General features: G+C 45.0%; 1 protein-coding gene across 1 annotated transcript in view; it reads right to left on the reverse strand.

Annotated features, from left to right (window-relative positions):
• GCN1 (GCN1 activator of EIF2AK4) overlaps positions 1 to 27,281 on the reverse strand; it is a 1,783,851-nt gene that overhangs the window by 1,151,626 nt on the left and 604,944 nt on the right. The window contains exon 16 of the mRNA XM_069619734.1: positions 9,856 to 9,948. Coding sequence (XP_069475835.1) covers positions 9,856 to 9,948 — 93 coding nt within the window. The remainder of the gene's footprint in view (positions 1 to 9,855; positions 9,949 to 27,281) is intronic.

Genomic DNA, 27,281 nt, shown 5'->3' on the forward strand with positions numbered 1-27,281 from the left:
AATCCGTTTCAAAGCACTTTCCATTCTGCCCTGAAAAAGTACAACCGACTGCGGATTAGACCTCATAAGCATATCAGAAAGTTCTTGCTATAGGGAGTTTCTAGGGGGGTGTAACATCTTAGCATATGTATTAAGTTGTCTGCATAAAAAGCGAGCCAACAAACTGGATAGACCCAGTTCGATACGGATGCAGGAATTAGGTATCAAACTGGCCAAAACAAGAACTTGTTAACAAATGCATGCTTGGGTAGAATTTAAGAAACCCTCAATGTCATGTAGACATAACTCCAAACCATATAAGAGTATTGCTTCAATTTTCAATAAGTAATATTGAATTGCCAGATTTAAGGAGAATGTACAGTATCTTTTAAATATAAGTTTTAGTTTAGAGATTGTGCCAGTGACCTTCAGAAAAGACATCCGACAAGTCATATCCCCAGGTACCTAAATTCCAGCATTCAATCTATAGGAGCCCCACTTAGTGTCCACGAGAATGCTTTTAGTTTCTTACCACTGGAAAACACCAGTATTTTTTACTTTGAAACATTGGCACGCAAGTTATGAGCTTTAGTGTATATTGAAAATGCCTGTAATTTATTTTGAAGTCCGTAAGAGGTTCTGTCAAATAAAATTTCATCGGCATAAGCAATCCAATTTAAACAAAGATGCCCTAACTTTACCGGAAAACAGATTACTTTATGCCAGATGTGTTCAATGTCGGCAAGAAAGAAGTTAAACAGGGTGAAAGCAAGGTTACAACCTTGCTTCTCACCAGTTTGTTTAGGAATCTCTCCTGTAAGGGCCCCTTGTTTTTTTAATTTGAACTCTGTAACAAGTGTCTCTGTGAAGCATCACTATTAATTGAATGATAGTCGGCGAAAAGCCCAATTGCGTCAACTTACACCAAAGAAGATTGCGTATTACGCAGTCAAAGGCAGAACTTATTTCTAGTGAAGCCATATAGACTGCACCTGCTGTAGTTTTCTTAGCTACATACAACACGTGAGACAAAGTTGCATTTAGGGCAGTGCCCATATGTTTCCGAAAACCAGTTTGATGTTGCGATAAAATGTCTAATGTGATTTTCAATTTCATGGAGAATTTAAATAGTGAAGACTTTATATGAGGCATCCGTCAAAGCTATGGGTCAATAGTTATTCGGCTCAGATGCCAGAATGATCAGGGAAGTTTGCCACAATCGAGGAATTTTGCTAGTGTTTAGGATATTTTCAAATTTTAGCTTCAAAATGCTTGGCCAGATTAGATCATCTTACTTTATCACACATGCAGGTATACAGTCGGGCCCTGAAGCCTTCAGAGTAATTCAATTGTCCTATAGCCCAGACAATTTCATCTATTGAACCCAGAATGCGTTGGAAAGATGATAAATGTACCACTTTAAATTGAATGGTGCAATAGATTTCAGGCAGGTGCAATGTGCGAGAGATGTATTTGGACCAAGAGGCAGAGGAGAAAGTTGAAATCATGGGATCAAAGTTCTTATTTGTTTTATCTTTAAGCATATTCCAGATAGATTTGATATCATGTTTTCACAGATAATTGACCATGGTCTGATTATCAGCTATATGCAGCTTGTGTCGTTGACTCTTACAGGCATTCCTGTCCTGTAGGTCTGAAGAATCCGTTTTTTTTTAACATTATGTACTTATGTAGGGATACATGCAAACTTGTTAGCGCAATTAGGTCTCTGTTCTTCTTTTTTAATTGGGCAATTTCCCATTGAAATTTGTGTGAATGTTGATAAATATTTGGAGCCTTGTTAGAAGCGAACAATACAAGTTGCTCTCGAACAATGCCATTATTGTACGCCTCTATCCAGGCAATATCTTGAATATATTAAACAGCCTTTGGATCATACCTTTTGGTTGCCCCTAATTTGGAAACCAAGCTATGGCATAGCTTCTTAGTCCAGTGAACTGAGTAGTGGACGCTCTATTTCCACCAAGCCCAGTTCAGGGATTGTCTCCAAGTAAGTACAACCGTGTCTTAATTCAGTCGAGATAATACAATGGTCACTATAACCAACTTCAGAAGTTTCACATGTTCCACAAAATGCCATCAGATTAGTTGAAATATAAAAAGAATGTCAATAATTGAGCGTGCAAGGCCTCTATGCCATGTGTATAGTGGAACATCAGGTCCAAAATCAACCACAAACATTCCAAGAGGCAAAGTAACTACTCCAACGTTGGCCCACCGTAACTGCATTGTGCTCAGCATTTGATGGTCGCTGAGCAATACAATTGCTAGTCAACTTGCGCAATTCGGGTTAAAATCTCCTCCCACAATAATCCTATAATTAAAATTTTGGAGTAATGCATTTTCAAAAATGGAATCCAGTGTATCCATTAGACTGTCAATCAATAATTTAAGTCAATTGAAGTATAGAGATATTAAAAGAAATGCATTCGTATTAGTCAGTCGGATTCATTTTTATGGCTAGTATAGCTTCAGAGGCATGAATTAAGGTAGCATGCACATTCAACGTATTGTTAATTAGAATCACAAGCCCACCATTGGGACGTCCCAAGCCAGGCTTTGAGGCAGGGGAATAAAAGGAAGTGGAGCCATTCACAGGCATTTGGTTCATATACATGGTTTCCTGCAGAAAGATGGTGTATCAAAAATAACATGTGATTTTAGACAGGTAAAGAGCTTATGATAACCACATACATTCCATGAATGAACTACAAGTTTCATATAGCTAAGAACTTGTTTTAGGGGGCTCTATAGCTAATAAAGGTTTTTACCACATTTTCTACCCAAGACCAGTCTTTTATATTGAAGCCTATGGCTGTCAAATGAGATCTAAAATCGGTACCAGAGATAGTATCAGCTGCTACCATCGGAATGTTAGTTTCTTAGGTAAACAATAGTCTAGGAACAAATGTGCATGTTCATCTTCTATGAAGAGGACCACGCGAATACCCAGCAGCTCAAGGTCCTCATGATAATCCCAAATTTGCTTTAGTATGATTGGTGAATTGAATTTGCATATCATTCTCAAGTTATCAAAAGCCAATTTTACCCATTCTACATCGTTAGAATTAAGAATTTTTAGCATGGGAATCTTGTTGAATATTTTGAATATAAAAGAACGCTAAGAGGGGTTTTGCTATTGATTGTTGGATCACTGATCCATCCCATGATGGTAGAGGCCTTTGTCAGTGATACTAGCATCCCATGCAAATCTAACTGTACCACTACATCTTCACCATTGGAATCCGTGCCACCATTAATACCAAGTCTGTGCAATGGGAATCCTTTACTTTAGGGGTAGCTGAAGTGTCATTGGTTCCCCCAGACAAACGTATCAATTGAGGGGAGTGTGTTTGAGCTTTATTGATGGAGGAAGACAACGAAGCTGTGGAAACGCTATCAAGTACATCGTTGCCTTGAACTAGGCCACTGTCAATCTTAACTAACTTGCTAGTAGTTATATTAACAGGGTGGAATGAGAAAAGTTGGGATTGTCTGCTACCTTTAGCTACAACATTAGCAGATGTTGATTTAGAATTCCCCAAGTGCAGTGGCTTTCGGTAATGAATGCCTACTGAATTAGTGTCAGATACAGATTTTGTGTTGGTATCCATACTCACTTTTTCTGCTTTTGTAAGTTTTTTTTGTCAGGAACGTTCAGGTTCAGTATCATCCAGGGGTGCAAGGGATAATCATGCACTTGCAGTGCTCTCCTGCTTTCCTCATTTAGCTGCCCCACATCAAGAATCACCTCATTAAACAGGCTGCTAATGTTATTAGTGTTGGAGCTATGGGAAGTAGTCTTGTTAATAGCAGAAGCTAAGGTTTGCACACTGTTTTCGGTGTGCTGTGATTTTTTCATAGTTCTTTTAATTGCCCTTAAATGAAGGCCTTTTTGTTTACGTGAGAGAAAGCCCCCTACAGAGATCCTATCAACATGTGTATCAACAGTTGTGCTACCCAATGATGGAGTCAAGTCCATCTCTTGGGTAGTCCCCTCTTTCTTGTTGAAGAATAATGTCTACAAGGTCAGAAGGGCTATCCGGCATTACAGTGGCAGCTGGAATTTCAATTACATTCAAGCCTAAACCTATAGGATTAGCTAGAAGTGATAGGTTAGTTGAAACTTGTGATATCATTTTTTCCAATCCAAGTGTATGTACACACCACCGGACATTGATTAAATCAGTTTCATTACTTCCCACAAGCCCAGGCTCTCAATTGGCAGGAGGAGAAGAAATTACAGCCCAAGCACAAGAACGACTAAAGAGTAAAGAAGGGCATTCAGACGCATCTGTCAGATGATTTTGTGTGCACCAGCAATCCATGCATCTGAGCTCTTTGTACGAGTGAGCTTTCCTTTAGGAATCTTTACAAAATCTTTGTTAGATTCAGCGCTACCCACCAATTTTCCACATAAAAAACCTTCCATCTTGTTGATTTTTGCAATCAATTCTATGGATGTATGCTTGAGCGCCTTCATTTCTAGGTGCGTCAATTCATGCCCTCTATCAAGAAGGTTCAAAATACAGCTTATTACTGGGAACTGTGGCTCCATATTTTCAATATCATGAATTACTGGTGAAGAACCAGGAAAAGCGATATGGGAAGATTCATACGTTGTTAATGGAGGTGCTCTCCCATCTACTGGACCTGGAGAACTGGTGCAGCGTCAGGATTCAGTAAGTTAGTCGTGGACTGAACAGATGGACTGATGGAGCAAAGTGGTTCCTGTGTGAGAGGAGTCTCACTCTGAGTATTACTTATTGGTTTTACCTCTACTGGTTCTAGCATAAAGTGCAGATGGTTAGGCGAACCTAGAGGTTTCTGAGTGAGAGAACTCTCAATCTGAGGGTTATTGGATGAATTTACGCCAAGCGGTTCGAGCATGTGGTGCAAATGGACATTATCGATACCACCCCTCGCCCGTGAGACTGGTGTGGATGGGCCTAAAGATAATCGGATACGCTTTGATAATTCCGCCAACACTGTTGGAGCCATCATAGAAATGTCTGAAGTACCATCAGCATGTCGACTAGAAGCCATTGCCGGAAGGGAAAAAGAAGAAGTGGCTCCCTCAGGCTGAGGAAGCTGTGTTGTATTGAATTATCACAATCGTACATTTCTTTGATGGGAAATTATTTACTTGTGTTAACTTCAACAGCACATGCATGAATTTGCGCATAAATGCGAGAATGCCACGTCTTGAAAAATAGGTTCCATCTTGCTAGACTGTAGTTCTACAGCTATATGTACATCTTGCTTTGTGGTCCCCAATAATGTTGTACAATCGCCTCTCTCCATTGGTTGCTCGGCAACAGTGCAGAAGCTCGCTTTCTTAGATGAATTGGAGGAGTGCATGAGTGCTTTACAAATGTTCCCGCTTTGTAAACTGCTAGCCATAGTACATTCACAAAGCAAGACAAAATACTAAAAAATAAGCAGCCAAGGCTATTCACTTCCACAAAACATAAGGAAATGTATATAAAGAATCAATTATACAGGAGTGTCTTGTAAACAGCAAATGGCAAAAATACCAGAAAGTTGAGCTTGCCCAAAACTTGAATTAAATGCGCCTACAAACAGTGATTAAAGCCGGCGTACCAGAGGAATACTACCGGCATGTATGACTCACTTGCAGCATATGCCACTTAACAAGCAAACCACATTCTTAACAAGAACAATGCCATAGAGCACACTTACACGGAAGCAGGAAACTCAAACACACCCCCACATCCCACAGCCTAATAGCACAACAGTACTTTGAGGCACTTTGAATGCACACACGAAATGTGCATGCACCCTACACTAAGTAAGGTTCTGGGAGGCCCGGAGCCTCAGCACACAAAGGATCTAAGGGTAAACAGAAAATAAGAACGCGAGCAACGCAAGCTTTCACGGCAGGCGCGTTTACAGCCCAGCCCACTCACAGCTCAGCTAGCCCAGCCCACTCACCCCACCCAAAGACCTCAGGCATCACTGAACGCCAGTGTAACAATAAATTCAACGTTATATTTACTGTGGCCAATAGAGTCTGTGAAAGTCCCAATAACGTTTCGCCTAGATGGGAGAGGCAGTCCTTCCTCTTGTCCTTACAACGTCTCGCCGTGCAGTAGGTAGAAGTCCAGAAAGGGTCCACAGTCTGCAGCACAACAGCTCTTTGTGCCCCCCGCTCTCTCCCGCTTGCCCATAAGTGTGTCTGTATGCCCCAAAAGTCTGGTACTACCCCAATTGCCGTCAGGCATAGTAATCGTAGTCACTTGTATTGCAGCCACCTGCCCTCTCCCCTCCCCGTCCATCCCAGTCATCTACCCCCAAGTCCGCTCATTTCTGTCTTGCAACCCTTACCCTCCCATGTCCCTCTGTGACTGTCTTGTGCCCCTCTTCCACCCCATTGCCTCCACTCCCAGTCTTTTGCCCCCTTCCCACTTTCCTCCTCTGTCCTTTAGCACTTACTCCTATCATTTGTCTCTTGACTTGGATAGCGGCATGTCCTTCCCCCCTCCTTGTACTAATCCGAATTGTCGTCTGACCTTTCTGTTTAGCGGTTTGTTCCTCCCCTGCCCCTTAAACTCCACACCTTCACACCTCCACTTCCACCCCCACACCCTTCTGTATACTCATGCACTGCATCAATTGCCGTCAGGCATAGTGATATTACTGCTAGTTTGTCTTCTTTTTCCCTTCCCCCCCCTCTTCTCCCTAATTGTTCCTGTACTTGCACCATCTGAAATGTTGTCAGGCTGACGAGTTATTTTTCTCATTCTTAATTGTTTTCAAGAACATGAAAGAATGTAATTGTATTCTCCCATGTTCACTCCCTCATTGGAGCGCTTTGAAACACTGTGTATAGGTCGCTATACAAATAAACAATCAAAGAAGTGAATCTGATCACTCTGGCAAGAGCATTAATCTTGTCAAGGACTATTGCAATGCCATCTTTGTAGACTTTTCAGTTAAAAACATTAGAAACGTCAAATTGTACAGAACAACGCCATCAGAGTAGCACTCAACATAACCAAATCAGCACATATCACTACCATCAAGAGAAACATCCATTGGTTACCAGTGAGACCGAATCAAATTCAAGGTCCTCACACTCACTATATCCAATACAGCCCCTCGCTACTTGTCCAGCCTGATAAATACAAACCAATCAACCTGACTTACCCATTCAGCATATGAGGAGCAACTCACCAAGCACAGATTTAAAAGACAAAGCAGGCGGCTCTAGCTTCTCCACCATGGCTGCCACGCCAATGGAACCTTCCTGATTATCCTTTCGCAAAAAAATAAAAACTTGGATCTTTATTCAGGACATGAACGCATACCCTACACGCACATAAGTAACCTGTCAGACCTTGAGCTACACTGTACAGTACTCAGTCACCCATCTATTATGCGTTATCCTCTGCGGCACGAAATGGCACACTGCACGGCATAATGTTCTAAATTGTTCAGTACAGCCAAGTACAACCTTCTACCACCAACTGCTACTAAGCCAGTATGACCTGTAACCATATTCCTAAGCCTGCATGATATGGAACCATATTCATAAGCTTGTTTAACCCGCAACCATATTCAAAAGCCTGTTCTGCCTGTAACCTCATGCTTAAGCTGGCACAAAGTGTAACCAAATTCCTAAAATGTACAACCTGTAACCAAATTTTTGATATACAACCTATAACCATTTTCGTAATCTATGCACCCAGATGCCCGAGGGTTAGGCGTGCTTTACAAATGTAACAAATAATTATACCATGTGGTGCTTGGTAGTTCTATCTATGGTAACAGTTGCTCATACTTCTCCCCCAGACTGGCATCTCATACATCTGTACTTGATTGGGGTCCGCCTTTAAATTTGGTCTTGTCCGCATTCACACATTCTTTTCATTGGGTATAAAAGTTTGTACTTTGCCTTGACTGTATTCAAACAAACTTCTTTCTGTATCAGCAATCTCATATGCATCAAATACTGGTTGGTGCACTTGTCGGAACGCCCCGGGGTCCCGAGTTGCTTTGGACAGACTCACTGGTTCCTTTCTGCATCTCCAATTCCGTTAGCGCTGCTGCAGGGTGATTTGATCGGCCCCTTTCCACTTTGGAGTGTGCGGACATTCTTGAAACGTCCTGCGCGGCTCCGCAGTCACACACCGGCTTTCCTGTTTGGCCCAGAAGGGGGGAAGGCTGCCTCTTCGAGGGTTCACACCTCCAGGAGCTTCTGAATGGCTGCCAGCTTCTCCAGGACCCTCCGTGTACGCCGCTTCTCGCTTCGCATCCCAGCAGCCTTCTCTGCTCTAGCAGCCTGGTAGTTGTGCCCTCTGACATTGAGCCTTGACACAGGGTTTAACATCCTCTCCTGCACTGCTCACTTCAATAGTGCGGTTGTCATCTTTAAATGTCCCGCATACTGAAGGCTTGAAAAAACTAGCCTGCATGTTGTACTTCGAGCTCCTGTCACTTTGTACAAACGCCTTACTCCTCTCAGTACCGAAGGGGTTTCTTTGACGGGGGGGACCAGTTAGGTGACAATAAGCCATTAAGGTCTTGGGGTTTTGAGGGTCTCGCTCAGGGAAAAGGTGGGAATACCATGTCCAACCAAGTTATGACACCTCCCTGGTAGTTGTCTCCTCCCATGTGATTCTCCATCATATAACCATCCCCAGGGTCAGGTAGCGACTCCCTTCCTCTGGCCACATGGGAGGATGTTCCCAACGGGAATCCATGATGACTCCATTGGTTCATCATAGGGCCCAACAAAACACAAGGAACTGTTGTGTAAATAACTGTGATAAAGAGGAATCCAGGAGAAGGGAGTCACACTGGAACAAGAACCTTTGAGTTGGAACTTCTTATTCTTTCTTTACAAACACTTTTTCAAAAGGCACCAAAGGTTAAAGAAATGTGCCTTTTCACATTTTTGTTAATTTATAGTGTGAGGGTCAGAGTAAAACCTTTGGACACAAGTAACAGCTTTGATGTTGACATCCTGACACAGACTGATCCATAGTTATGGTTTATGTAGGGCAATTCCTATTAGCGCAGAGTCAGAAAGGCCTCTTCCCAACCCTTTATGTTTTAAAACCAAAACTATGGCTAACTCGTGTACGAGTTTCATTCCCGATTCCTCACAGTACCATTACAACAGCCAAAAAGTCTGGTGAGCCTGTAAGAGTAAGTCTGATAGAAAGGTAGGAGGGAAGGCTCAGTGCCTGGGCTGCTCTCCCACGACTACCACTTGGAGATACTGGTGAGCTTGATGGAGACACTAGTAAAAACAGAGTCCGGAAGTTATACTGGAGGATGACCCAGACCATACGGCCTGGAGGAAAAAAAATAAAAATCATCCTAATAGTACTTATGTAGTAAAATAAAAACGTGCACTCAAATACACCACAACAAAAAAAATAGTATAACAAAATTAACCGCCACCAGCTGACTCTAGGCATAACACAAAGTTAACAAAAATGTTACTAAAGAAAATGTAAAAGGGATACCAAGTACCCCAGCATCACTTGTGTAAGGCAATGTGTACTACATTAAAACAATAGAGAAGTCTCACACGGGGTGGGGTGCAGTTTCACTGCATTGGTAACCATATGCGCTGACCAATCCCCCCCCCCAAATAAGAGTTTATAAAGGGAAGTAAAACAAAAACACCACTTACCTCCTTGCCATCATTATAGCATGCTTTATTTCATACATTGTCTGTTAATAGCAGCCTCGTTCACCAATTATTCCCTCTCCCACCTCTCCTGCAAGCCTATATCCCAACTAGTCTTCTCTCGCCCTTGATGTGGGGAAAAACACATTCGTCCAATCGAAATCCCATATGGATCCTGCAGAATGACTCACCGTCTTCCGATGCGATTGACAGGTACTTCTCAGAGGTGAAAATCTGCTTCTTCTCATCCAAAACCAGTTGCCAGAAGTTGCTCAGCTTGGACTCTGCAATGAGGTAAAGAGGATACCATATTCTGAACATTAGAAGGAGAGGAATTATATGGATGCCCACCCTTGATGCAATTTTTCCTTATAATGGAAAGCATGTTCTTGCCTTGTGGCTTAATTTCAGGTGTTAGTCCATATTTATGAGAGACAGGTGAAAGCACTGAGACATACTCTGTGGTAGGAGGATTATCTATGTCCTCTGGTGAAGGCTAAGGAAGATTTAGCAACAATGAGGTTTTGCAGGATTTCCATCAAAACCTTCCAGTCTCACACAAAGGTAACTGCTAAGATTGATTTTCAAAAACCAGCCCGGTGGGGAGAATGAGGGACCCGAGAGGTCACCCTAGTTGATGCACAGGGTGATTTACACTTGGGTCAAGATAAACTATGGGGGTAAGTGTTGAGATGGATTTTCAGAAACCGCGTTGTAGACAGATTCTTATAACCATGGACATACACAACGATCTAGCCAAACTCTGGATGGTGTGATGGAACAGCAAGGCTTAGACTTAGGAGGGCATGAGAGTGGTAAATGGTTTGGTTCAGTTAAGCAGAATGTATAGAAATACAGATATTTATTAGGCCCAAGGCAAACTCTTAGCAATGAAAACTACAGACCAGTAACACACATTCATTACTAGTATATACATATTCAGCTTGGTGTGCTCCACTACAAACACTAGCACTTCACTTTTAAGAATACAATTAGAATCCGTTTTTACAAAGCTGCATATGTAGGAAAGTGAATGCAAAAATTGAACCAGGTAAGTAACCAATATTCAGAGAACTAATAGGCTGATTGAGTTAGAAAAACCATCCAAAACCCTGGGGATGGATTCTAGGAGGTCACCCTAGTTCTGTTGAACAGGGAGTCTGAGTTTATCCAAAACCCAATCAAGGTATGTGGAAAAGCAGTCCAGGCTTAGTCTCAGGAATGAGTGAGAATGGTATATTTTTAGGACAGTTTTTCTTAAGTCCAAAAGGACTTAGTAAAACAATTCAATTCTGACAGTACAAGACTCCAACTCTTAGTATAAGGTTGTACCACCAGAGTATATGGTAGCATAGACAGAGCAGCCAGGATTATCTTAGGAGGGAGAGAGGGCTATAGAATCAGTACTAAAAAATTGTAGTACACATATGGTCCTAAGAAATACTGAAACACTATATATTGTAAAAATAAAGTCTTAATTTAAATACAAATAGACCAAGGTAAATCTTGGGTAAATAGGTACTATCACATTATATATGCCCACAACCATAAAAACACAACTCAATGCTTTAAAGTACACAGATCAAAGCATAGACCTTATTTAGAAAACGAACTGTATTTCTAGGTATGTCAGACCTTAAACACATTTAGTATAGGGCACCCCTATTCATGGGGAATAAAGACAGTTACTTTCAGATTACTTTACAGTAATTCAAGGGTAGTAGACCCTGTCAGTTATGTAGTGACACTCAGTTAAGGAATCACATAATCAACCAACCCTGTTACCAGGATACATTTCTGAACAGTGGAACACTCATTCAAGGAACAGTATATACCTACAACTAAATTTATGATAAAACACAGTTATACTAGGGGAGTAAGACCTTTTGGTGTTCTATACAATTACAGTTGCTTTTCAGCGCAGTGGAACACAGTCTAAGATAAGCAAGAACTTGTTACACTAAATTAGGATGAACCAGGCAGACCAAGGACAGCTACACCTACAGAACACTTTTCAAGAATGGCACCCAGCTATTCTAGACCGGTCAAACCTAATGTTGTAATATACTATTACAGTTGCTTTGCAGATCAGTGGAACACATCGGAGGTAAGCAATAACTAACTTACTTTAGGATGGCATACAGCTAACTCAAGGTATGTAAAACCTATATACGTCGTAAAGGAGCTATCAGCAACTTAAAGATATGTATAGACCCAAAACTGTTTTAGCATCTGTATGAAACAGACCAGGGAAAGCAAAACCCAATGTTACACTTTAAGAATGACAATGATATTCCAGGTAGCTAAAACCTAAGGCAGACCTATTCTAAGCAGGCAATACAGCAAGTTAAGGGAAGCAAGACCCAGGTGGCGAGCCTATACACCTCTTCTCGGAATTAAATAGATAATGAAGAAAACAGCATTACTTTTGGGAAAGAAGCAAACAAGTCACATGCGAGTACAAATATCCCAACATATACTTTTCAGAATAGCACAACACACATTGAAGGGTAGTAAGAACTTTAACTGTTCACTCTCAGAGTTAGTTATAAACTAATTCTTTCACAAGTATGTACTTTTCAACACTTGTTATTCAAGACAGAATCCTTTACTTATCCAGTCTTTCCCTATTCAATTGCATGAGTTCACTCAGAGGCACCCTACTGGTCTCGGTGCCCGCTGTAGGCAGGGTGCAAAAGGGTTCTGCTGCAGGCAAGTGTCAGAGTTCCTATAGAAGACTGTTCAAACAAGTAAGGGTCCAGGCACTTCAAAGAAGACACCCTAGGAGGATTCCAGCAGTGGGCCTGGGTGAACTGGATGAGAGGACCCCCAATCACAGAAAACACCCCAATAGTATTACAGAAATCACACAGGTTTAAGGTAAGTAAATACCCCAGCCAACACAGTACCTCAGCACAGAATAATAGTTGCAGCAGGAAGACATTAGGATCTGCAGCCAAAAACCTGATCGATGGATTCCTTTGTTATGAAGACAGAAGACCGGACTTTAAACGGGAATTTGCAGCAGGGATCAACAGAGAAGGCTCCAGGCAAGAGTTTCTTCACGGCTGTGAACCACTCTGTGGTTTTGGCTCCCTTTTCAGGAGTGAGAAGAGGACTGAATATCGCTGGTCAGATTGTCGTTGTTTTCAATGTCCAGCACTCTTATGAGGGGACTTTTAGGACTCAAATCGGGTCTCTGGAGTTCCCGTAGGATGCCACCAAAGTGTCAGCTGGATTCAGAAGACTGTGCCGTGCACAATGGCTTGAGGTCCCAGGGTATTTGGGTATTGCAGCCCCGTGAAGGTCGCAGCACCGTGTGATATGGCTCAAAATGCAGGTCTTTGAGTCTAGGGAACCGGGTGGTCTATTTCTGGATCCCCCAGGTCGATTGGAAAAAAGGTTTCCAGCAGGTTCGGTTACACAGCATGCTCTCCGGTAACTGGAAATCACTACAGCCTTTGTTTCTTCGTCGTTGGTTTCAGCTCCAATGGTCGACTTGTCAGCAGCTTCTAACTTCAGAGCTTTTATCAGGAACTACAGCACAGCCTCTGCATTCTCTACCCACATTTTACAACAAGGGGTGGTCTGGCTGTCTAATTTGAAAAGCCAGACCCCCCCACTGGGAGGAGTTCGCTTTCTGGCAAGGTGGGAGACAAAGAGCTGCAGAGGTTTGGACTCCTCTCTAGCTTCTTGCCTTTATAGACACTCTGGAGGCTGGGTGTGGAATCCAAAAGGATTCCCGCCGAAGACAAAACAGCCCCCGAGGTCGCTCCCGCCAAGAATGGTAGGGAAAGACCTCATAAAAAGCAAGCACACAAGAAATGGCGAAAAAAGAAGGAGCCAACATTTTGGAAAAATTGTGGCTTTTCTGTGCATTAAGGGGGCTGAATTAACAGCCTGCAAGTAATAAAGGCTAAAAGCTACAAAGGTAAAACCACTGCCACCAGCCATTCATGTACTACACACAATTATAAAAAAATGTTAGCAGGTAAGAAAGAGGATACATTGTATCCCCCAGCACTCCACATAAGGTGGGGCGTGCTGGCTCACTGTATAAAAAGAAAAGTGTGATGAAAATCAATATTTACTACTTGGGAACTATAGTTCACCCAAGTGTATGAAAGAAATTAACATGGGAGCCCAGTGGGGCAACCCAGACCAAGCCCAAAAGTTGTAGTTAACTGTAACTTTAAACATACACTATGGAGACACATAAAAAGGTCAACGCAAGATCAATGTCCAAACATGCCACAGAGATATATGACCTGCTATGCGACGGCATCAACGTCCTATTCATCACAGAAACATGCTTAGATGACAACCACAAAAATTGCACTCCACCATTGCCTATCAAACAACTTCAAGTGTGCACAGCTAAACAGAAAAGAAAAAAAAAGAGGTCTTGCAGCAGCATTCAAGGAACACAAGAAAATTAAAACTTACTATCCACTAAACATCAGAAACTGTGAATCCCTAGTCCTTCACTTGACAGTAAATCCAAAAATGAAAATAAAATGAATACTGGTTTACAGACCGACATACAACGCAACTTTCATCGACAACGTCATAGAAGCCATCACCAACATAGCCATCCAGCATGAACATTTGATAATCCTCAGCGACTTTGTCTGGTTTGAAGAAGAAAGCGCAAACTCACAAAAACATGAATCAGGCAACTAAAAGCCATGAAACTACAACTGGTTAAAGGAGCAACACATACAGCAGGACAAACGCTGACCCAATCCTCGCCAGCGAAAACCTCATCACCACCAATACAGATACTCTGGGGCAACCACCATCAATCCATTTGTGCTCAAGCTACCAACTAAAGCTGGCAAACAGCCCAATAAACTCCTAACCATCACAAAAGGAAACTGGAAGTCTACCAAAGCCTTCAACTTAATAGAACACAAACTCACAAATCCACTAACCTGGACGAAGATTAGCTCAACGGAAAAGGAACAAGTTACTTACCTGTAACTGTTCTCCAGCATGGTTCTGGCATGGATTCACATGCTCATGAATATTCCCCGTCAGGCTGGGAATCCTCGGTAAAGAAAAAAAATCAGTTTTGTTTCTGAACGGTCTTTCTCCTAATAACCAATCACTGGTCTCTGGGTTATATTGCCCCAGCCAATGACTGCCCTCTACCTAAGCCCCTCCTCTGGCAGCCATCTTCAGATTTGGTAGCACGTAAAGTGGAAGTAGGGCCAAGAGAAGAGCCGCAGATGGGTATGGAGGGAGGGTTCGCATGTGAATCCATGCCAGACCCATGCTGGAGAACAACAGTTACAGGTAAGTAACTTGTTCCTTCTCCAGCATGGGGTCTGGCATGGATTCACATGCTCATGAATACAAGAATATATAGCAGTACACACATGCGCAACCACGGGAGGCGGCAAGGCTCAACATTAAGCATTAAGCATTTCAGCAACTCAACATTAAGCATCTCTTACCTCCTAGCCAGGCCCACCTTCAGGTGAACAGTTTACGCAGCACTGCCTGGCCGACTTTGGACTCCTCCCTGGAATCCCGGTCGATGCAGTAGAATTTCGTGAAGGTGTGCGTCGACCTCCATGTAGCAGCCCTGCAGATGTCCAGCAGGGGTACACCAGATAGGTACACCGCGGTAGCAGCGATTGCTCTGGTCAAATGGGCTCTCGGAAGGCCGGACAAGGGTCGGTTTGCCAACCATTGACAGTGCATAATGCTGCCAGAGAGCCATCTGGAAATGGAAGCCTTCGAGATGGCCTTCCCTTGATTCACAGGTCCAAAGTTCACAAACAGCTTTGATGTCTTCGCCAGGCTTTTCGTGCGGTCCACGTAGAACTTCAGTGCTCTAGCCACATCTAGCAAGTGTAAAGTCCTCTCGGCCAGCGACGAAGGCGATGGGAAGAAAACCGGTAACACCAAGGGCTCGTTGAGATGGAAGTTCGACGGCACCTTGGTCATGTAGGAGGGATGCGTCCTCAGCACCACACTCGTCTCGAGGAATGTCAGGTATGGAGGTTTACAGGAGAGGGCCTGGATCTCTCCCACTCGTTGTGCGAAGGTGATGGCCACAAGAAACGCCATCTTCCACGACAGGAACTTCAACAGTCCCGAATGAAGCAGCTCGAATGGCGGTCCCATGAGTCTGGTCAGCACGACGTTGAGCTCCCACGCCGGGCCATCAACGGCAGGAACGATCGGAACAGTCCTTTCATAAACTCCTTCACCAGACGATGGGACCACAGAGATGATCGCCCCAGAGTTCTGGTGTAGCGGGAGATAGCCGCCAGATGGATCTTGATGGAGGCATGAGCCAGCCCCGCCTTGGCAAGCAATAGCAAGTACGGCAGCACTTGAGGGGCCGTAATCCGCAGAAGGTTAATCTTCTGTGCGCGGCACCAGACAAAGAACCTCTTCCATTTGTGTCCATAGCACTGGAGTCGAGGACGCCCTGGCCTTTGCAAGCACCTCCTTGCAGTCTGCCGGGTTATCGTACCCTCTGAACTCTAGTGCTGCAGGAGCCAGGCCTGCAGGTTCCGCAACCCCGGGTCGTGGTGGAGGATGGCGAGAAGATCCGCGTTCGTCAGCAGTTTGAACGGGGTGGGGGGTGGGAGAGATTAGGAGGGTGGAGGGTGTTTAGGGGGGGGGGTGGGGGGGGACGCTGGCATGCCCAGAAGGTCCGGGAACCAAATTTGCCTCGGCCACGACGAGGATCATCCTGCAGCGGGACCGTCTGAGGTGACTGATGAGTCACAGTAGCAACGGCAACGGTGGGAGCGCATACAGGAACAGGCCGTCCCAGGGGAATGAGAAGGCATCGCCCATGCCCCCCGGCTGGGGAAACCTGCTGGCGCACTTCCAGCACTTGCCGTCCGGCTCCCTGTCGTAGCGTGCCACGATCGTGAGGGCGTTGGCCGCTTTAATGGTAGTCCCTGCCGACGAGATGACCAGTCCCATGGCTCCCAGCTTCTTCCCCTCGCTGTCCGGCGGGGAAGTTGGCGCCGTTCCCCCGGCCGATTTCTTCTTGGCCGCCGCAGAGACGGCTGAATCCAGGAACGCCTGTGCGCTGAGGCACATGGGAGCGGAGTCCGGGACCCAGTACTACTTCTCGTACCGGTCTCTATTAGCAGGAGCCGTGGACGGGTTCTTGAGGAGTGCCAGCCCCTCGTCCCAGATGTCGTCCAGTAGAGTGACTGCGAGGACAGTCTTCCTCTTGGCCTCCCGCCAATGATCGAGGAAACCCTCCTTTTTCTGTTCTTCGGGGCAGAGCTGGAAGAGCTTAGATACCCTGGTAATCATGGCGTGGAAGGAGCCAATTTCGTTGGGGTGGGGGGAGGTGCCCGAGCGGCTGGTGATGGCAGGTCCATTCCGTCGTCACCACCGTCGTCGTTTGTCCCTGCCGTCTCCGTTCCAGTCTCATCCCTCGGTGGAGGGGAAGGAGGTGAAGGCTGGAAAGGCTGGGTCCTCCTCCGCTTGCTCGGTGGGCTTCCCGACGGTCCAGGCTCCACTGGGTTATCCGCTGGGGGCAAGGGCAACCTTGTCCTTGTCTACCTACACAAGGCCTGGATAGCCATCAGGATGGCTCCTGAGTTGTCTTGTGGCATAGGCACCGGGAGTGACGGTTGGGGAGTAGGATCCTCCGTCTCCTCCATGGTCCGGGACTCCTCGTCAGCACCACCGTCGCTTTCTTCGTCCGCCTCGTCAGGATCCCTCCCGTAGGACCGGACCTCCACGAACATCTTGTCCAGGATCTTTATGACGCCAGCCAGCTCATCTTCAGAGGTGGTATCTATGTCTGTAATGTCTACCATGCCCCCCCTCTTTCTCTGCGCGGGGTTTCACGGGGGTCTTATCGATAGGTTGAAAATAGGATTCCATCCGTGGTGGCAGGGAAACTCTAGGCCCGGAGGTAATCTCCACTGGGGTAGCCTCTGCAGGCTTCACCAGGGCCGCCACGACTCCCTCGATCGAGGCCTTAGCCAAGTGAATCAGGGCCTGCCCGACTGTGCGCGCCTGAAGCCTTCACTTTGGGGGGATGGTCGCTGCCTCCCCCTCCCTCAGCTGCCGCCGTCGGGATCGACCGGGACTTCTCCCGAAGCTTACCCGGGTTCTCAGACTTCTTTTTCCCCCCCGAGCCAGAGCGTTGGCTCATGGTTGTTGGCGGCGGCGACATCGCGCGTTGCCTGGCAGCCAAAGAGCCCGACCCATCGACGATCCCAATGCCCACGGACTCGCAGTGCTTTGCCTTTTGTTGGGCCCCCGTCGCCACAGCGCCCTCAAAAGGTCTTAGAAGACCGCTCAGACTTCTTACCTGCTGCTGGGCTCTTCCCCTCCAGCCAGTTGGTGAGTCGAGTACGACGATCCTTCATGGTCTGTTCGGACATATTCTTACAAAACTCAGTCCTTCTCCATGTGCGTTTTGTCGTCATGAAGGCAGTAGAGGCACCAAGAGTGCTCATCTTCCTTGAAGACATTTGTAATCCACATCCAGGGCAGCTCCTGAACAGCTTGGATCCAACAGGCGTCGTGTTTCCTTTGTCCTGGGCCATGTCCAGGCAGGGTAGGCCTCAAAGATATTGCAGAATCCGCCAAGAAGCGAAACTCCATGAAAACTCGCCCTTGAGGTGTGTAGAAAATTCCGAAACGGGTCCCAGTTGATCTGAGGTATAATTGGTGGAGCTTGAGGCTCGACTGACCGAAAACAATTAGAGTTAAAAAAAAAAAAAAAACAATCGCAAAACGCAGTAAAAGCTCGTGAGCTATAGCACGAGGACTCCCAACACTTGAACGTGTGGTAAAAATCTGAAGATGGCTGCCAGAGGAGGGGCGTAGGTAGAGGGCAGTCATTGGCTGGGGGCAGTATGACCCTGAGACCAGTGATTGCTTATTAGGAGAAAGACAGTTCAGAAACGAAACTGAAACTGAAACTGATTTTTCTCTTTACCGATGATTCCCAGCCTGACGGGGAATATTCATGAGCATATGAATCCATGCCAGACCCCATGCTGGAGAAACAGAGCTACTTAATAAATGGATCAAGGAAACAAATAGACAGCATCTCCCCTGAGAAGAAAGAAATGGCAAAATGGGTCACCCCCCTTACCCAGCTGCATGAACAAGAACAAGAAGCTGGAAATAGAATGGAGGAAAGAATACTTCCATGCAAAGAGTACAATTCCAGCGACAATTCCGATCCTACAAAAAGGAAATCCAAAATGACAAAAAGAAATACTATGACAACAAATCACCAATTTGCAGCAGGGAACAACAGACAAGGCTCCAGGCAAAACATAAAACAAAATCAAGAACCCACTGGGATGTAACAGCACTGATACCTTCCCAGAAATTATGCAACGACCTTGCGGACCACTTCAAATACAAAATCAGCGACATTCATCAAATCATACAAAGCGGACCAGTCAAACAAAACACAACCAAACTTGCCAAGCATGAAACCACAGTATAAACTCTGAAGCGTCCCACAAATATAATTAGAGACATTCATCAAGCTGGTAAGACAAAGCAGGCTCTCATGGACCCCTGTCCTCCAGACATCTATAAATTAATCCTCACACAGGGCACACCGCTGAAATATTAACCACTTGCGTGCACAGCAAACTGTACGCACTTCACTACACCAAAACCAACCACAGTCTTGCACAACCCATGGGAGACTACTGATACGTAAACCACACCCATGCTCAGCGAACAGTGTTAACCGAACTGAAGCTGCCAACAGGACATCGCTGTTGGGGAGAATTCTCATTTCATGGCTAATTTCCCTTACCTATAGAGTCCCCCAGCAGCTTTGCTGGATTTGAAGGGTTTATTACTTGTTAGGGAGAATTCTCTGTTTAGGCTGAATTTCCTAACCTAGTGAGTCCCCCAGCAGCTTTGCTGGATTTTTGGGATTTATTTTTTTTTTCTTCTACCCTCACTCTTGGGCATGACTTGAGAGGGTTTCTGTGACTTGTTATGTGCTTATGGGCTATGGGGTATTTTTACCCCATAGGCTATCATTGGTTTTTGAATGTGTGTTACACAGCACCCTCAGTGCAGTAACACAGGGGTGTCATAGAGACCCCCAAACATAGACTCCACACCCTGGGACTGACTACTGTCTCCCTGGGTCTGTAAAGTCACCATTGACTTTACTAGTCTTAACTTAGGAACTTAACCAGTACACACCATCATACTGTGGAAGTACTGGTAGGGGCAATTAGATTGCCCCTGTGTCTGTTGTCGAGGGGGTACTGTCCCGTCCCCCCTCGCCGAGTTTCTGGCTGGTGGCAGTGGATACCACAGAAATATTCCACCGGAATATTTCCCAATGGGATTTCCCATTGATTTTAATGCACCACTTTTTGGTGCAATGTTAAAGATACCGCCGGTTTATTTAATATAAATTCACCGGTTGGGATTTTTTGCCAGAACTCGCCGCCAAAATGGCGTCTAGGTTCACTTCAGTAACCCTGAACCCGAGTCGAGCCTTTGTTCCACTTTTGGCGGGCTTCTGCACAGAAGCCCTCCAAAGTGGTGCCATTCTGTCTGGGTACCACAGGGGGTGTGGGAGGGTGTTTAGGCACCCTGGACTGAGTTGCCTTGCCAACTCATGTCGCACTCTGGTGTGATTAGCCCAAGTGGTGAGCCGCCCCGCTCACCACTTAGCATGTTTGAGTGACAGCTAGGCTGTATGAATGGGGGTTTGCTGCATAAAAGCAGGGTTTTTGGGACTGGTTCTTCAGAAGTCGCCACAGGACCTAAGAAGCCGAAGAGGGACAAGCCGAGCCGACCTGCCAAGACGACACCACCGGTGGAGCCCTGCGGAACCGTCTCACCACTTTTCCCAACGACAGAGGAGATCTCCCGCCTGGAGAGTCTTCTCCCCTTGACTGGTGGGAACAACCAGTTTCTGCCTTCTTTTCGCCGCCCTGAAGCATCCCGTGGCCGCCTTGCCTGTGCCAAGCACCCCGGCAACCGGGATACCACTTTTTTACCTCAACCGCGAAAGAGGGGTAACATCCTTTTAACCGGAAAAAACTCCACGGCTGGTTTCTTCCCTGGTAGTGCAACGTCCTTCAGCTTTCCTCCACGACGAGATCTTCTCCTCCTCTGGACGACGCCGCGACTTGCACCCACTACCAGGAACAACTGCCACCGCTGGAGGATCCTTTCCATTTTTAAGGTACCGTGTTCCGCCCGGCTTCCCTTGCCACCGATTGTACAGGGTAGATTTAGCCCTCGGCTCTCGACCCTGGGTAAGCCTGGGACACCCTAACTAAACTTTTCTAAACTTGGAAAAACCTTTTCTACTCACCTGTAAAGACTTGTGACATTGTGTGATCTCGGGCATCTTTTCGCCTGGCTTTCCCTAGAGTGGGCCTGGCAACCGAACTTCCTTGCTCCTCAATAGACTGCCTTTCTAAACTCACTGTGAATCTCTGAAAAGTGTTTTGCCTTGCTGTTTTCATTACTTTTACCTCCCTTTTTAACTAACTTGTTGGAGTGCCATCTAACGTTAAGCGCTCACCTCTGTTTGGAAATAAGTGGTGTTAACTTAGACTTGTCCAACAAATAACTAGGGATGTACATATAAGTAATAGTGACTGTGTTTTGACTTACTTACCTTTTCTGTGCTAGTGTAATTTATGAGTGTCTTTTTAATAAATAATTATATACTTTTACACCTAGCTCTGGTCAGTGTTTGCTTGTACTACTGTGCCTCTGTACCCATTATGTATGCTCTGTATACTGCCTAACTCTTCTTGAGGGAAGTCTGACTGCTCAGCCACAGCTACCAGGTAATTCTGGGTGGTACAGACTGCTACCAAGTGGGTTTACTGCCAAACACCTGTAGTCTTAAATCTTTTGCAGTGGTCCCAGAGGGAACTGCACAGGTTTCTGCCTAACATTTCTTTTTACCTGCTAAGAGTGAGACTCTTTTTCCCACCCTTAGGCATTTTTGCTATGTGTGTTCTAGGCTATTCTTGTGTTTAATGCCAATGGGATCTTTTCTCTCACCCATAGGAACCATCTTTGTGCACATGTGTCACACAGCACCCTCTGTGCAGTGACACAGGGGTGTCGTAGTGACCCCCAAACAGACTCCATACCCTGGGACTGACTACTGTCGCCCAGGACATGTAAAGTCCCCATTGACTTTACTAGTCGATTTTTATGAACTTGACCAGTATACCCCATCTTAATATGGAAGTACTGGAAGGGGTTAATATTTTTCCCTCTATGTTCATTTTCGAGAGTGTACCTTAAAGTCCCCCTCTACAAAGATTCTGGCTGGTGGCAGTGGTTACTACCTTTTATATTCAACCACAAATATTTCTCTATGGGATTTTCCCATTGTTCGAGGCTACCACTTTTGCTGACAGCCTCTAACATACCGCCAGTCTATTTTATTATTAACTTTACTCGGGTAGGTTTTATTTGCCAGAATAAAACTTCTTTCTCGAGTCTTACTCCGTTTTCCTAACCCAGGTCGGGGATACTTTGTTCGTCCTTTTGTGGGCTTCAGCCGAGATCCCTCCTTTAGGCGCCACTGAGTCTGGGGTGGGTCTGTTTGGGAGGGGGGGGGAGTAGAACCCCTGGACAGAGTTGCCACAGCAACTCAGGTCGCACTCTAACCCGATAGGCTGGAGGGTCTCCCGCCAAGATGACCACTCCACTGCGTGAGTGACAGCTAGGCTGTATGAATGTGTCTCTTTCTGCATAAAAGCAGGGTCCTGAGGACTGGAAGAGCAAGACGTCGCCACTGGAACTACGGAACCGAAGGGAAGAGAAGCCAGAGACATCTTCAGCATCTACACCAACGGTGAAGCCCTGCCGGATCGGCTCACCACTTTTCTTCCACACGACGAGAGGAGATCTTGAGCGAAGTGCCTCCTTCCCTTGAGCTGGTGGGGTCAACCAGTTTGCCCATCGCATCCTCGGACCTGCCTTGGTCGAATCAACAGTGCCCCGCACTTGGAGACCGGATAGCCAGGCAGCTATCGACCCGGACCGCGATTAAAAGGAGCGTACCTTTTAAACTTAGTCTGGCAGCACCGCGGCTGGTTTCATCCCTGGGTAGTGCAGCGACTCAAACCTTCCTCCACGACGAGAGCCTCTCTTCCTCGGTTGGATCCCTCGACCTGCAGGAACTACCAGGAACAACCGCCAACGCAGGAGCCACTTCTCCACGTTTAAGGTACATTGTTCCGCCAGGCCGCCCTTTCTCCGTGGTAGCCCTAAAGGTGTTTGAAATCCTTTAACCACTTGTGGGGTCGGCCGCCCTCTCTTTTAACATTGTCTTTCGCCTTGCATCTACCTCTTCAAAAGTTTTCTACTAAAGACTCGACTGCAGCTACAAGAACATTTTTGCTCCTAAACTCTTGGTCCTGTACCACTGACTCTGTAGGTGGTTTTCACTGTGGTTTTCACTGTGGTGTTTTGCTCAGTTTTCACTCTACCGCAAACTTGTCTACAATTGAATAGTGAGTTGTATATGCTTGTCTTTTGACTAAACTTAACTTAATTTATTAACTGTGATCTATGTGTTGACTTCGAAGTGTATAAAATAAATATATATTCTCTTTTTAATACAAAACTTTGGTCAGCGTTTCCTTGCTCCATAGTACTGTATTACCTATTGTGTCAAACCTGAATACTCCTTATTTCCCTCTTGAGATAAGTCTGACTGCTCAGCCACAGCTACCAACTAAATCTTTGTGGTACAGACGGATACCCAAGAGGATTTATTGCTCTCACCCGTAGTCCTAATCTGGCATAGTGCTTCCTAAGGGAACTGCCCTGGATTCTGCCCATCAATCACTAATCTCGCTCTACCTTTATCCCGCTACACCCTACTAACCCTCCCTACCATCTTACCTTTCAAATCCACCAGAGCGCCAGGGGTCCACGCCGGTGGTGATAGGGCGCGTATTGAATGTCCTTTAACATTAACAATATAAAAATAATAAAGACTAGGTGAGGGGGAAAAAGATTCTGCTTCAACGAGGGACAAGGTAAAATAGTTACCTAGTCGGAGCAAAGAGTTCTGGGGTTGACACAGGTCGGAAAGATTCAACATCTATATGAAAATCTAACCCAACATCAAGGCACAAAATAGCACAAAAATTCAGCTCAGACAGTATGCATAACAATACAGTTATTTATTAAGTCTTTAAGAGCACACTAAGAAAATAAAACCAGTTGGTATTATTGAACAAACCGTACAACATAAATATATACATTAGCCTTTAAGTTAATTTACAATGCAATCAGTTTACCAGGTAAGCAATCGGAAACAGATAAAATTAGTAGAACCAGTACAATCCAATTTCATTAACAAGTCCAACCTTCAAATGTATGGGGCCTACTGCCAAAAAGTCACAGGTTCCAATGCAGGTTTCTCCAGGGAAGGTATTCTCTAAAAGGATGCAATGCACTGGTAGTGGTTAACAATGTTCTCTTGGAAGAACCTTTCCGCCATATTGCTTTTACACCCTGTCCTGACATTTTACAGTCAAGGCAGGCCTTCAGCTACACTCCACTGGCATTTTGCTAATTTGTTATGGGGACATCGACTTGTCATTCAGACTGTTAATAATGGTAAACTATGTTTCCCCTTTTTCTTTTTACATGTTAGCTGTTCTGGGTAACTTCGTTGTAATGTAATATCATCACGTGGAATGTGAGGTAGTGACACTCCATGTGGAATGTATATTTTGAATAGAGTGCTAGGTTCCTAGTACATTGGTTGGAGAAGGAGTGGGGAGGTAGCGGCTTTGCTAGAGGTCTGCAATGATTTATATGACAGAGCAACGTATGAAGCCGATCATCCATTTGCACTTAGCACATTGCACTTTACAACCAAGTACATTGATTGCATAGCGCATCAACCAGGCAGCACAGGCTTACAATCGTCTTGTATATAGCACACTGCACTTTATAGACAAATACATCAGCCAACGATCCATACACTACTTTGAGAATACAGTAGAAGCAAGATATACCCACATGGGATGACTGATCATAAGATATTAACTTTGCTGAGTTCTGTATAATATGTCACATAATAATGGCATACTTCAAGAACTGTGTGCATATGTCCTTGGGCTTTTGTATTTATACATAGCCCACTGTTGCAAAGGATTAGGATAAGCTGTAATGATAACCTTGCTTGTTCCTATCTGTAATATGCCTCTTACTGATACCATGCCTGTAACTAAGCTCATGCAAGTAACAGCGCCTCAATGCCCCTGGGCTGCTTGCGCGCTATACAAATTTAAATAAATAAATTAAGTGCTTAGACAAAATAGCAAATTCTGATTATGTACGTTTTCAGGATGTTAGTGTAAAATATGTGCCAATGAGGAACATAATATACTTCACAGTTACTTGGGACAATCCAAGATGTTGCCATGCATGAATACATAGTATACAATGGTCACTTCCAATAACAGAAATGTAGGACTAAAATTGTTATAAAGGACCCGGCCTCTTGCTTGCACCTAAACCCGACTAAGCCCTTTTAGGGTGAAACACGTTTCTCTTTTTTGATGCCCTCCTGGTCATGATCATTTATTTTAAAAAGGACTCTTCGATGGAGATGAAACGGTCGTGTTGGTTTGTGGGCGGCGTTGATCTTGGGGACGTAACCCCTCATGAACTTTGCATAGAATATTTTTTATTTGATTGCTGAATGAATGCAACTAATTCTAGATCGATGGGTCACCCTGTTCCCAAGATAAGCAACATTTTTTGAGCATTACATTTTGTGGTGTTCCGCGCGCTATCTACAGGTAATTTGTGCTCATCTCCGCGCAGTCTGTTGTACAGGTCTTGCGTTTTTTTTTCTAATTTATTTTGAGAAGGTCGAGTGTCTTCATTTGTTTTGCAGTAAACTCAATACATGTTAATTTCACCAATTAATTGGAAAACAAATGTTCATTTATCTCAGATTTAAATTCTCACTTTAATATATTTGTATGCTTACTCTGATTTGCAGTGTGTGTTTAACAGCAAAAATGGCCTCCACTGCTAACACTGCAAATCAGAGTAAGTATACAAATATGATGTTCATGAGAAATTAAAATGTGGTGTCCAATTAATTGGCAAAATTCACATGAATTGCGTTTTTCCTTTGTGGCAAATAATATTTGATCATCTTTTTCGGTGGAATATGTGAAGTAATCTGAGAATGGACATCCGGGCAAAGCCGGGTATTTAAGCTAGTAAATACATCTTATGGCAAAAGCCAACATTTGTATTCGAGCCATCTTATCAATGACAAGGATGGGATCCTGTGAAATATTACCTAGTAAGCGCAGCTGCGGTAGGGATCGAATGAATAGTGTTGCGACGTGGAGAAGATCCAGCAACATGACCCCAAGTAAGTGCAGCTGCGGTGGGGACCGCCATTATTATTAACCGTGTCAGAGGGGACAGAAGCACAGCGCATGCACAAGGCCTCCACGTCCATAGCAGCAGTGCCTGGCCTACGCAGACAAATCATTGCGCATGCACAAGCTGCGTTTCCCGGACAACAGCATACTGTCTCAAGCAGCAAGACAGATGCTTACAGTACGAACCACTACCAGAGGGTGCTAGTATCGTACCTGTGTGACAATTGGTAAAATATTCTGTTGAGGATAGAATAAAAAATTTTAAAAAAAAATAAACAAACAAAAGCAAGACTTCGAGGTTAAGATGGCAATGCATGGTGTAACTGGTCCTCCAGTTTTTATGGCTTCCCCGGGTTCCATTAAAGTAAAATGGGCCCAGTGGAAAAAAGGCTTTATTCATTACATTAAAGCTGCTGGTCATACTCTATTAATAGGAAGCTATCCCTCCTGATGCATTTTCTTGGATATAAAGGACAGTGCATTTATGATACAGTTCCCCCTCTAGTTGGTGATGGTGGGGGAGACAATACAAGTGAACTTGACTTGGCGCCTACCTCTACCGATCCCAACTGATTTGGCAGGTCGAATGGGGGTGGAGGGCGTCACTGGAGGTAGGTTTTCCTGCCACTGGATAAATAGAACACGCCCAGGGGCTGCAGATGAAAGGTGGTTTCCGGTCGGGTTCAGGAGTGGAGTGAAACCTCTTCCAGCAAAGAAATGTAGCAGGCCACTAATGCAGGGTTCTCCAGGACACTTGACCAGATGGGGAGGGAGCGGAGGGAAGGGGGGAGGGGGGTGGGGGGGCGGGGGTGGTGGTGGGGGTGGGTGGTGATGGTCCCAACAACATTCACTGCTGAAACTTGACAGAAGGCGACCTGGAGACCAAAGTTCTGGGCAAAAACATGGAACAGCAACGCTTCTGGCACAGTAGCCAAAAACAGAGCTTGTCAGTCCACCACGTGGTCCTGGGACACTTCTGAAGACGCCAGGCTGCAGGATAGTGAGAAGGCGTCGAGACTGGTATGTCCCACCAGTCCCAAGGATCAAAGCACTGTTAAGTAATAATTGGTGCAGTCACATTGTGTGAGACTACACAACACGTATCTGCTTAGTATTGGGTAACCCACCTTTTGGTATAGGTCTGTACTACACAAGTTGGTAGTGTGACTGAGAAGCCAGGTCCATCACAAGAGGGGTAAATGTGAGCTGTACAAATGAAATTC

The sequence above is a fragment of the Ambystoma mexicanum genome, chromosome 10 (assembly GCF_040938575.1).
Source record: "Ambystoma mexicanum isolate Mex_15411 chromosome 10, UKY_AmexF1_1, whole genome shotgun sequence".
NCBI classification, from domain to species: Eukaryota; Metazoa; Chordata; class Amphibia; order Caudata; family Ambystomatidae; genus Ambystoma; species Ambystoma mexicanum.